The sequence below is a fragment of the Hemibagrus wyckioides genome, linkage group LG16, assembly GCF_019097595.1.
Source record: "Hemibagrus wyckioides isolate EC202008001 linkage group LG16, SWU_Hwy_1.0, whole genome shotgun sequence".
In the NCBI taxonomy this organism is placed as follows: domain Eukaryota; kingdom Metazoa; phylum Chordata; class Actinopteri; order Siluriformes; family Bagridae; genus Hemibagrus; species Hemibagrus wyckioides.
Window position 1 is genome coordinate 20,167,636 of NC_080725.1, and position 13,749 is coordinate 20,181,384.

A 13,749-nucleotide genomic window follows, 5' to 3' on the forward strand; every position below is an offset into this window, starting at 1 on the left:
CTAAAACACTTTCTGAGTGTTTCTATTTAACTCAGGGATTAAACACAGTCTCGATATTGTGGAACTCAGTGCAGCTAGCAGACGGTCGGTTTAGCCTGTTGTCTTTGGCTGTGGGTGGTCACCGATTTACAAGGTCTGTTCTGAGACGATGTGCTATGCTGCAAGAAAGTAAAGCAGCACCTTCCTGAGTGAGATGGATCCCATCCTGCCCGAACAAACCAGCCTTGTCCACTTTGTATTCGAAGTACCACTTGAACATCCAGGTAGTTCAGTGACCATAACCTGCTGTAGGCTACACCATATTGGGCAAGAGCATATACACTATATTGCCAAAAGTTTTGGGACGTCTGCCTTTACATGCACATGAATGTAATATAGAGTTGTCCCGCCCTTTACAGCTATAACAGCTTCAACTCTTCTTGGAAGGCTTTCCACAAGGTTTAGGAGTGTGTTTATGGGAATTCTTTGACCACTCAACTAGAAGCACATTTGTGAGGTCAGGCACTGATGTTGGACGAGAAGGCCTGGCTCGCAGTCTCCGCTCTAATTCATCCCAAAGGTGTTCTATCAGGTTGAGGTGCAGGCCAATCAAGTTCCTCCACACCAAACTCACTCATCCATGTCTTTATGGACCTTGCTTTGTGCGCTGGTGTGCAGTCATGTTGGAACCATCCCCAAACTGTTCCCACAAAGTTGGGAGCATGAAATTGTCCTTGGTATGAAGCTGAGACATTAAGAGTTCCTTTCATTGGAACTAAGGGTCCGAGCCCAACCCTTGAAAAACAACACCTGAATTCAATGATTCGGAGGGGTGTTCCAAAACTTTTGGCAATATAAGTGTATCAGCTTTGGATATCATCTCTACAGTGTTACCCATAGTAACCTCATCCCTCTCTATTGTTTGGATGTGTGCTGCTAATGCTGCAATTAGAAAACACTACTGTGAGATCTTTTAAGAAAATCAGGTATACAGGTTGATGATTTCTTGGCCACCATATCAGTAGGTAAAGAGTTCATTTCACTGTCTCATCTCATCTCGTGATCTTCCATCGTTACACCAGACTTATCTAATTTTTCACCAATTGTCCGTGAGGAGTTACATTTTAACAAAGCCAGTTAGACATTCCCTGGTGTGCTGTGTCAGAATTCTCTCAGCATTCACAGATGAAACCTACGCAGTGCCATGACGAACGCTGTAATATCTCTGGTAAGTTTGTTTGGTAAGTTTTCCACTTGCTTCACTCAAAATCACGAATCCTGTTGCTTCAGGTGTGTGTGTTTGTTTGTTTGTTTGTTTGTGATCAGCTGAAGAGCCCTGTGCTTGTTGCAGTCATTTTGGTCACAGGGATTGGGGGGACGTTCCAATATGGCTTCCACATTTCTGTCCTCACTGCGCCGTCAGCCGTGAGTATCAGTGTGTGTGTTTCTGTTCAGGAGAGGAGAAAACAGCTGTAGCGTTTGTGTCTGTTTTATCAGTTCGTTAAAGGGGGTATGAGGGAAATGCTCAAGGATTTGGTCAAGCATCCTTAAAACCTACTTTTTGGGTTTTTGGTATTTGCTAATTTTATAGATTCACTTAATTTATTATTATATCATTTCAATTCAGCCAGCAGATGGTGTTAAAAATCACACACTGCCGCTTTAAATTTATGTAAGAGGCATAAAGTAAATATGGCTGCTCTGATGAATGGTTTTGCTTGTGTTGTCAGTACATTAAAGAGCTGGTGAACAGCACATGCGTGCAGAGATATGGCCTCTCTCTGGAGCACTGGCAGCTCTCGCTTATCTGGTCCTTCATCGTCTCCATGTACTGCATCGGGGGTCTGCTGGGCTCCCTGTGTGCTGGGCACATCGCTTTCACCTATGGCAGGTAAAAATATCCCGTTATGGGTGAACACTCACTTTGTTAACAGAAAAAAATAATGACGTCTAGAGCAGGAGTGTAAATGATGCATCCGAATTCGAGCTCCAGAGTCGGCTAAAATGATCCATTTCCATGATCTCATTCTCATGCACTGGAGATTGCAGTGATGTGGGAGTGGTGTCTTCTAAAAATCCACTGAAGAACTCTTTTTTTTTAACTCTATATTCTAACCCATATATCCATAACGTACAATGGATGTGGGTCATTGTGATCCAGAGCTACCATGACCTGGGCTACTGATGAGCGTGTAATTATTAACACATGCACTTTGTATATTGCTAAACTGATGGCTTTACCTACAACACATAAACGCTAACATCACCGAACATGCTCCTGCCTGAGCTGCATACAGCTGAACTGCACCTTTAATGTCATGGGAATTGAAGGATGTTGGTGTTAGGGGTTTATGATTGAAATACCGTTCTTGGTGTAGCATTTTTAATCAGCGCTCCTACCATTTCAGAATGAATCACTAGCATGGCAACCATCAAGCAGATAATGCATGCGGAAGATATAGTAGCAGCTATAAAACTGGAAGCTCAGAGATTGTGTGTGTGTGAGACAGTCGCATTGATAAGTTACAGACATAGTACGTATGAGAGGAAGATTAAGTAATAATTAAGATGATGTGTTAATCTGTGAATCTTTTAGCCACTTGGATGCGGTTTAGCTGTAAATTCTGGCAGCTGAGCAGAGAGTAATTCACTGAGACGGCTCTCCCGATCGATGTCAGACGTGACACGGTGGCATGAAATCGCATTTTAATACGGAGGAGCACAATGAAACATCCACCAGGTGCTGATCTCTGAATCTTAGGCAAAGTGTGTCGGATTTGTCTGGCTGGAGTTTAGGGTCATTATGGTGTCATGGTTCTCACAGTTTGACCAGACCAGTTTGACCTCAGCATGCGCCCGTCCCTCTCTGTGATTTTACGTGGCCTACCACTTCGTGGCTGAGTTGCTGTTGTTCCCAGTTGCTTCCACTTTGTTAATAATAATACCACTAACAGTTGACCATGGAATATTTAGGAAATTGAATTCACTGAGCTCCTGAGAGTGACCCATTCTTTCCCAAATGTTTGTAGACGCAGTCTGCATGCCTAGGTAACCTGTAGCCCTGGAAGTGATTGAAACACCAGAATTCAATGATTTGGAGGGGTGTCCCAAAATTTTTTGCAATATAGTGTATCTGTATAGTGTATAAATGTCTTCTACTATATGCCATATTTCAAAGTATTAAAAATTATAACTGAATATCCTCCTCCATCTACACTATGTGAGCACCACAAATTGTGTTTTAATATTGCACCACAAGACCAGAACCCCTGCTGTACAGAATCTAGTATCTATTTCCATGTTTACTGTTTACGGCTTTCGAATTCGGCTTCTCATCCTGTTGCTCTTGTAATCAGGAAGATATGCCTCATGCTGAACAACGTGGTGGCCATCTGCGGAGCCGTGCTGATGGTGCTGAGCAAAACGGCACACTCCTTCGAGATGATCATGGCGGGACGCTTCATCTACGGCATCAACGCAGGTCGGCTGCTGCAAAAACAAGATCTCTTCTAATGTGATGATTAAGATGGGCTATGTTTTAGAATGTGGACAGTTTGAAATAGATAGCATGTTATTTTCAGAGCTTGAAAATGGAGTTTAATGGGCGTGGCTAATGTGATTGAAAATCAGAGAAACTTTTGTAAATCTGTTTTATAGCACTTTACTAAGTGTGTGTGTGTGTGTGTGTGTTGCAAGGTGTGAGTCTGTCAGTCCACACCATGTATATCCTGGACTGTGCCCCCAAAAATTTAAGAGGGATGGTCGGTGCTTCTGTGGGCAGTTTTGTTGCACTGGGGAAGTTTTTCGGCCAGTTGCTTGGCATCAGGTGAGTCATGTGACTTCATCGTTGTTTACAGTAGAAAGAAACCTTTGAAGATGTCTTGCTAGAGGTGGGTGATATTGCCATATGATAATATCATCTATCCATTGTCTATACCCACTTTATTCCTAATTAGGGTCACAGGGATCTGCTGGAGCCTATCCCAGCACACATTGGGTGAAAGGCAGGGGTACACCCTGGACAGGTCACCAGTCCATCACAGGGCCACACATATAGACAGACAACCACACACACTCCTATGGGCAATTTAGAATTACCAATCAACCTAATGTACATGTTTTTGGACTGTGGGAGGAAACCAGAGTACACCCACACAGGGAGAACATGCAAACTCCACACAGAAAGGCCTGGGATTCGAACCAGGACCTTCTTGCTTCTTGCTATGAGGCAACAATGCTAACCACTAAGCCACGATGCTGCCCTGATACTATCACGGTATTATATTTTGTTGCAACAAAAAAAAAAGGGTTTTATTTTAATCTTTAACATTAATTGTGTAATGCAGCTAACCATTACAGATGACCGCTCTTAGCCATTTTTGTTTCTTGTCATCATTACATCGTCATGCAAGAGGTGCTTACATGGATGTTCTGTAACGTGACAAAATTCTATCAGTGTAAATGATATATTGCTGTATACCATCGATGTGTGTGTGTGTGTGTGTAGTGAGATATTGGGAACAGAAGCTTTGTGGCCTTTCTTGCTGGCCTTCAGTGCCTTGACTGGTCTTCTGCAGCTTGTCTGTTTTTACTTCCTGCCTGAGTCTCCACGTTTCCTGCTCTTAAACCGGGGAGACAAATCTGCCTGTGAGAAGGGTGAGACACACACACACACACACACACACACTGAATTGTGTGGTGAGCCTGTTTAAAATTGACTTCTGTGTGTGTGTGTCTTTAGCTCTGCGGCAGCTGAGAGGTTCTCATGCTGACTTCACATCAGAAGTGGAGGAGATGCTGGAGGAGTGTGTGGCCCTGCAGAGTGTGAGGAACCACAGCGTGCTGGAGCTCCTGCTCGCCCGCTCCATCCGCTGGCAGCTATACACCATCTTAATTACCTTCATCACACTGCAGCTGTGTGGCATCAATGCTGTGAGTCCTACACACACACACACACACACACACACACACACAGAGCCATAATGACAGTGTTACTGGTTATACAAGATATAGAGAATGTCATCTGAGTACATTTCTGGCATTTGGCAGACACCCTTATCCAGAGCGACTTACAATTTTATCTCATTTTACACAAGGGCCTTGCTCAGGGGCCCAGCAGTGGCAGCTTGATGGACCCGGGATTCAAACTCACAACCTTCTGATCAGTAGTCCATCCACTAAGCTACCACATCCTAGGGAATGATACATGTAGTTCTCAGTTCTCAAATAATAATAGAGCTTATTCTAATCGATTCTAAGATCATCACAGTCTTGGTCCGGTTCTGTTGACCTCAGTCCAGCATGTGCCGTGTTTCTGCAGGTTTATCTCTACGCCTCTGACGTGTTCCGCGCTGCAGGAATCCCAGCACACAACTTGCGCTATGTGACTCTGGGGACGGGGTTGTGTGAATTCTCCACTGCAGTCGTCTGTGTATGCTGATCAAACACACACACACAGACACACACACACATACACACACACACGTTTCAGAAAGGTGGTAGCTTATGTAATATAATGACAACAAATGTTGATCAAGAGATTGTTTTAGGGGCTGGTGGTTGAGCACACAGGGAAGAAGTTATTGATGGTTCGGGGTTACATGAGCATGTCTGTTACACTGCTCCTTCTCACACTCACGCTGTACCTGCAGGTCAGTTCAACTCTCCTCATCTCTCCTCTCCTCTCCTCTCCTCTCCTCTCCTCTCCTCTCCTCTCCTCTCCTCTCCTCTCCTCTCATCTTCTCTCCTATCCTTTCATTTCCTCTCTCTTCCTCTCCTCTCCTCTCCTCTCCTCTCCTCTCCTCTCCTCTCCCCTCCCCTCCCCTCCTCTCATCTTCTCTCCTATCCTTTCATTTCCTCTCTCTTCCTCTCCTCTCCTCTCCTCTCCTCTCCTTTAATTTCCTCTCCTCTCCTATCCTCTCCTCTCCTCTCCTCTTCTCTCCTCTTCTCTCATCTCATTTCCTCTATCCTCCTCTTCTCTCATTTCCTCTCCTTTTCTCTCTCTCCTTTCATTTCCTCTCCTCTTCTCACATCTCCTCTCATCTTCTTTCCTCCCTTTATCTAATCTCACTTCCTCTCCTCTCCTCTCCTCTCCTCTCCTCTCCTCTCCTCTCCTCTCCTCTCTCCTTTGTGTTCATCACGCTGTGACTCTGTGTGTTGTTGAAGGTGCACGTGTCCTGGATGCCGTACTGCAGCATGGTGCTCATCTTCGTCTTCATCATCTCCTTCTGCAGCGGACCATGTGCGGACTAAGTGCACTTACATGACCGTTAGTGTGTAATGCATTTGGAATTGTGTCCATCGTGGTTCTACCGCATCATATAGATATTAACAGTGCACTACATGTCACTTAATCTCTCAGAGTAAACACTCAGAAGAGACTTCCCTCTTCACCTCTCTCTCTCTCTCTCTCTCTCTCACTCTCTCTCTCTCTCTCTCTCTCTCTCTCTGTGTGTGAAACAGCTTGTATAACAGCAACCCTGCCTGGAGAGCTTTTCACCCAGTCCTTTCAGTCACCAGCCTTCACTGTGGCCTGCACTCTCAACTGGATGGGGCTGTTCTTTGTGGGAATGGTGTTTCCTTTAATAGTGGTGAGTTTATAATCTCTCACACTGAACAAACACACAGAATATACACCGATCAGGCATAACATTATGGCCACCTGCCTAATATGGTGCTCCGTGGTCCAGGTTCGTCAAACTCAAGGCTCAAATCCTTACACTTGTCCATTTTTCCTGTTAAATGTTGACTTGCTGTCTAATATATCCCACCAACTAACAGGTGCCATGATGAGGAGATCATCAGTCTTATTCACTTCACTTGAAGCTGGTCATAATGTTATGGCTGATTGGTGTATTCAATTTTTGGTTAGAAATGCAGAAAAATTCTTACTGAATCAGAGGAGACAGTATCCTCAGTATCCATATGTCTACACAAGTGTGACTTGTAGTTCATCTGAGCGTATATTGAATCATATATCCCTCTAACCAGCGTGAAAATCATTTAATTTACGTTTGTGTTACATGCTCGGGTTTCTATTAACCTCCTTGGCAGATTATCAAATCTGTAATGCACTTTATTAGCGATGTGCACTCACCAGAGGTTGAACTATCTCTGCTGCTTCCTTCAAGCTTTACTTATCTTCCTAACATCTGTATACACACACAGTGAGAGATGACATATGAGATCGCAGAGAGACTGGTCATGAACATTAGTAGCATCAGTTCCAGAGCTTTTCGTGTTTCCCTTTGTTACTAGAATTGACAGGGAATTGATTTCTGCTTCCTGAACAAAGCAAGCCGTCTGTGATTAGGACAGAGCCATACATTGATCAGACAAAGTGATTGTGTATTGTTTTCGTTGCACATTACATCAACCCCCACCTCCCCCCAATCTTTTCTTTTCTTCCCACACAGGAGCATCTAGACTATTTCTGCTTCCTCATCTTCTTCGTCTTCTGCTTCGCCAACGCTGTGTTCTTTTGGTACAACGTACCCGAGACGAGGAACAAATCCGCACTGGAGATCACTGCTGAGTTCGAGAGGATGCACAGCAAAGCGAAACACTCAGAGACCAAACTCAAAGCTCTGCAAGATGCAAACACACAGAATGGAAAATGCACCAGACTCTGATTCCACAACCTGTTAAACCTACAGCATGTAAAACATTGTATGCTCAAAGTGTGTTTCTCATTCACACATTCATCCACTTATTCATCCACTCATTCATTCAGTCATCAACTCACACTTATTCATCCACTCATTCATTCAGTCATCAACTCACACTTATTCATCCACTCATTCATTCAGTCATCAACTCACACACTTATTCATCCACTCATTCATTCAGTCATCAACTCACACACTTATTCATCCACTCATTCATTCAGTCATCAACTCACACTTATTCATCCACTCATTCATTCAGTCATCAACTCACACTTATTCATCCACTCATTCATTCATTCATTCATTCAACTCACACACTTATTCATCCACTCATTCATTCATTCATTCATTCATTCATTCAACTCACACACTTATTCATCCACTCATTCATTCATTCATTCATTCAACTCACACACTTATTCATCCACTCATTCATTCAGTCATCAACTCACACTTATTCATCCACTCATTCATTCATTCATTCATTCATTCAACTCACACACTTATTCATCCACTCATTCATTCATTCATTCATTCAACTCACACACTTATTCATCCACTCATTCATTCAGTCATCAACTCACACACTTATTCATCCACTCATTCATTCAGTCATCAACTCACACACTTATTCATCCACTCATTCATTCATTCATTCAGTCATCAACTCACACACTTATTCATCCACTCATTCATTCATTCATTCATTCATTGTCATCAACTCACACACTTATTCATCCACTCATTCATTCAGTCATCAACTCACACACTTATTCATCCACTCATTCATTCAGTCATCAACTCACACACTTATTCATCCACTCATTCATTCATTCATTCATTCAGTCATCAACTCACACTTATTCATCCACTCATTCATTCATTCATTCAGTCATCAACTCACACACTTATTCATCCACTCATTCATTCAGTCATCAACTCACACACTTATTCATCCACTCATTCATTCATTCATTCAGTCATCAACTCACACACTTATTCATCCACTCATTCATTCAGTCATCAACTCACACACTTATTCATCCACGCATTCATTCATTCATTCATTGTCATCAACTCACACACTTATTCATCCACTCATTCATTCATTCATTCAGTCATCAACTCACACACTTATTCATCCACTCATTCATTCATTCATTCAGTCATCAACTCACACACTTATTCATCCACTCATTCATTCAGTCATCAACTCACACACTTATTCATCCACGCATTCATTCATTCATTCAACTCACACACTTATTCATCCACTCATTCATTCATTCATTCATTCAACTCACACACTTATTCATCCACTCATTCATTCAGTCATCAACTCACACTTATTCATCCACTCATTCATTCATTCATTCATTCATTCAACTCACACACTTATTCATCCACTCATTCATTCATTCATTCATTCAACTCACACACTTATTCATCCACTCATTCATTCAGTCATCAACTCACACACTTATTCATCCACTCATTCATTCAGTCATCAACTCACACACTTATTCATCCACTCATTCATTCATTCAGTCATCAACTCACACACTTATTCATCCACTCATTCATTCATTCATTCATTGTCATCAACTCACACACTTATTCATCCACTCATTCATTCAGTCATCAACTCACACACTTATTCATCCACTCATTCATTCAGTCATCAACTCACACACTTATTCATCCACTCATTCATTCATTCATTCAGTCATCAACTCACACTTATTCATCCACTCATTCATTCATTCATTCAGTCATCAACTCACACACTTATTCATCCACTCATTCATTCAGTCATCAACTCACACACTTATTCATCCACTCATTCATTCATTCATTCAGTCATCAACTCACACACTTATTCATCCACTCATTCATTCAGTCATCAACTCACACACTTATTCATCCACGCATTCATTCATTCATTCATTGTCATCAACTCACACACTTATTCATCCACTCATTCATTCAGTCATCAACTCACACACTTATTCATCCACTCATTCATTCAGTCATCAACTCACACACTTATTCATCCACTCATTCATTCATTCATTCAGTCATCAACTCACACACTTATTCATCCACTAATTCATTCAGTCATCAACTCACACACTTATTCATCCACTCATTCATTCATTCATTCATTCATTCAACTCACACACTTATTCATCCACTCATTCATTCATTCATTCATTCAGTCATCAACTCACACACTTATTCATCCACTCATTCATTCATTCATTCAGTCATCAACTCACACACTTATTCATCCACTCATTCATTCAGTCATCAACTCACACACTTATTCATCCACTCATTCATTCAGTCATCAACTCACACACTTATTCATCCACTCATTCATTCATTCATTCAACTCACACACTTATTCATCCACTCATTCATTCATTCATTCATTCATTGTCATCAACTCACACACTTATTCATCCACTCATTCATTCAGTCATCAACTCACACACTTATTCATCCACTCATTCATTCATTCATTCATTCAACTCACACACTTATTCATCCACTCATTCATTCATTCAGTCATCAACTCACACACTTATTCATCCACTCATTCATTCATTCATTCATTCATTCATTGTCATCAACTCACACACTTATTCATCCACTCATTCATTCATTCATTCATTCATTCAACTCACACACTTATTCATCCACTCATTCATTCATTCATTCAACTCACACACTTATTCATCCACTCATTCATTCATTCATTCAACTCACACACTTATTCATCCACTCATTCATTCAGTCATCAACTCACACACTTATTCATCCACTCATTCATTCAGTCATCAACTCACACACTTATTCATCCACTCATTCATTCATTCATTCAACTCACACACTTATTCATCCACTCATTCATTCATTCATTCATTCATTCATTCATTGTCATCAACTCACACACTTATTCATCCACTCATTCATTCAGTCATCAACTCACACACTTATTCATCCACTCATTCATTCATTCATTCATTCATTCAACTCACACACTTATTCATCCACTCATTCATTCAGTCATCAACTCACACACATTCATCCACTCATTCATTCATTCATTCATTCAACTCACACACCTATTCATCCACTCATTCATTCAGTCATCAACTCACACACTTATTCATCCACTCATTCATTCATTCATTCAGTCATCAACTCACACACTTATTCATCCACTTATTCATCCACTCATTCATTCATTCATTCATTCATTCATTCAGTCATCAACTCACACACTTATTCATCCACTTATTCATCCACTCATTCATTCATTCATTCATTCATCCACTCATTCATTCATTCATTCATTCATTCATCCACTCACACTTTTATTCATCCACTCATTCAACCACTCATTCATCCACTTACACACTTATTTATCCACTCATTCAGCACATTTAAGCACTCATTCATCCAAGCATTCATCCACTCATTCATTCACTTATTCAACCACTCATTCACACACCCATTCATCCATTCACACACACATTCATCCACTCATTCACACATTCATTCACTTATTCATTGACACATTCATCCACACATTCATCCACTCATTCACACACTCACTCATCCATCCACTTATTCACACACTAATTCATCCACTCATTCATCCACTAATTTATCCACTTATTCACACTCTCATTGATACATTAATTCATCCACTCATCCACACACTCACTCATCCACACATTCATCCACTCATTCACACACTCACTCATCCATCCACTTATTCACACACTAATTCATCCACTCATTCATCCACTAATTTATCCACTTATTCACACTCTCATTAATACATTAATTCATCCACTCATCCACACACTCACTCATCCACACATTCATCCACTCATTCACACACTCACTCATCCATCCACTTATTCACACACTAATTCATCCACTCATTCATCCACTAATTTATCCACTTATTCACACTCTCATTAATACATTAATTCATCCACTCATCCACACACTCACTCATCCACACATTCTTCCACTCATTCACACACTCACTCATCCATCCACTCATCCACACACTAATTCATCCACTCATTCATCCACTAATTTATCCACTTATTCACACTCTCATTAATACATTAATTCATCCACTCATCCACACACTCACTCATCCACACATTCTTCCACACACTCACTCATCCACACATTCTTCCACTGATTCACAGCTAGGGAGAAATTTAGTATATACAGTCCACACACTGGCATGGTTTTGTGAGGCTGGAGGAAGTGAGAGAACGGGGGAAAAAACCCACAATGACACAGTGAGAACATGTGAAACTCCAGACAGTATAATCATACTCTTAGAAAACAAAACTTTCACACAGACCACACTTTGGTACGTCATTATAAACTGATGACCACTAGGTGGCAGCTAAACAACAAAAGACTTTATGTTTTTGAACAAAAAAACTTGCATATTGTTTTTATCCTTTTCAATAACAAACCTCAGGTACCCAAATCCATTCCTACAGCTCATCACTAGTTAAACTCATTGATAGAAAATACTTTAAATAATTATTTTTCTGCATGATATTTAGCCCCACCTTTACCCTGACCACTACCAGGCGTGGAGCTGGGCCTAGAGCTGGGTCGCTGGAGCTGGCACTCCATTCTCACACAGCAGTGATATTAACTCTCACGGTTAACGTACATGATGTTCATGGTACGAGTGTCATTGCTGCGTTGAGAATAGCGTGTTCTTGCTGTGCTTTCCAGATAACACAATCTACACGTGCAAACCATGCGCTCTGCCCAAATTACACTCACACACCCACGCCCATCTCACGCACTGCCAGCGTCACCACTACACTGATAGCACACACACACACACACACATACAATATAACACAATATTGGCTCAATAGTGCTACTATTCGGGGAGTTATTAGGAAATATAAAGCGAGCTGTGATTAGTTGATGTACTGCACAGTTTGTTATTCTACCACAGTGATGCTGAACTCTTGAACCTGATTGGTCAGAAGGTTTATTAGTTTTCAATAACAGCAGCTATGGCTGTAATTTAGATCAGGTGTTTATATGATTGCACTCACTAGGAGTTGCTTTACATATTCGAAATAATAAACAGATTAGAAAACTTACTCGCTGATGTGGTGCAGTTTTTTGTTAAGAGAAATATATATATATATATATATATATATATATATATATATATATATACATAGGAGGTTTTAGATGTATCAGGGCTTATTGCTTCAATTATAATCAATGTTGTGTGGAAACCTTACTCCATTCAGTGGAAGTTAAAGAGTTGCTCATTTTAAATGTACTCACGTATTAAAAAGTAAATATCTTCAACTGGTATGATTACATTCATGTCATGTTTCGCTTGAAAACCTTATTCCACCTCAAACATGTAACTTTGCATGATTTGCATGAGCTGATTTGACTTGTCAGTTTATGTTAGCTACAGGAATTGATGAAATCTAACCTGGTATTAGCAAAGAAAACTGGCTAACATGGTCAAATACACCTAGCCGGCTAATGCTAGCAAATTACTCAAATCTGAGTATGTTTTCTCAAATTAGCTAAAGCTCATGCTTTCTAGAAGATAAAAAGGGGATATGTGGACACGAAAGCTGACAAGTTCTGGAGATTTTTCTACGTTCATAAACCTGATTGGATACAAAAGTCGATTTGTACGTTTGCACTTTTCTATTTGTGTACTTAGTTCTGTTGTTTTCTGTAGCTTGGTGTTTTTATTAATTTTACTGTGTACTGTACCAGCCGTATATGTAAATATCTATATACATATATATCAGATACATATACACTGATCAGCCATAACATTATGACCACTGAAAGGTGGTCATAATGTGAATAAGACTGATGATCTCATCAAGGCACCTGTTAGTGGGTGGGATATATTAGGCAGAAAGTGAACATTTTGTCCTCAAAGTTGATGTTAGAAGCAGGAAAAATGGACAAGTGTAAGGATTTGAGCGAGTTTGACGAAGGGCCAGATTGTGATGGCTAGACCACTGGATCAGAGCATCTCCAAAACTGCAGCTCT

At 40.8% G+C, this 13,749-nt stretch overlaps 1 protein-coding gene across 2 annotated transcripts; it reads left to right on the forward strand.

Moving 5' to 3' along the window:
* Positions 1 to 1,088: 1,088 nt before the first annotated feature.
* On the forward strand, positions 1,089 to 7,815 carry slc2a11l (solute carrier family 2 member 11, like). 2 transcript variants are annotated; one of them, XM_058412341.1, is made up of 12 exons: positions 1,090 to 1,207; positions 1,306 to 1,404; positions 1,710 to 1,870; positions 3,336 to 3,460; positions 3,676 to 3,805; positions 4,487 to 4,635; positions 4,721 to 4,911; positions 5,300 to 5,410; positions 5,529 to 5,630; positions 6,145 to 6,220; positions 6,442 to 6,569; positions 7,395 to 7,813. In XM_058412341.1, the coding sequence occupies exons 1-12, from the start codon at positions 1,184 to 1,186 to the stop codon at positions 7,608 to 7,610; spliced, it is 1,512 nt and encodes a 503-aa protein (XP_058268324.1). In that variant the 5' UTR covers positions 1,090 to 1,183; the 3' UTR covers positions 7,611 to 7,813. The 2 variants fall into 2 exon arrangements, with proteins under 2 accessions (XP_058268325.1, XP_058268324.1); XM_058412342.1 differs by lacking the exon at positions 5,529 to 5,630 and having other exon boundaries at positions 1,089 to 1,207; positions 7,395 to 7,815.
* Positions 7,816 to 13,749: the final 5,934 nt, after the last annotated feature.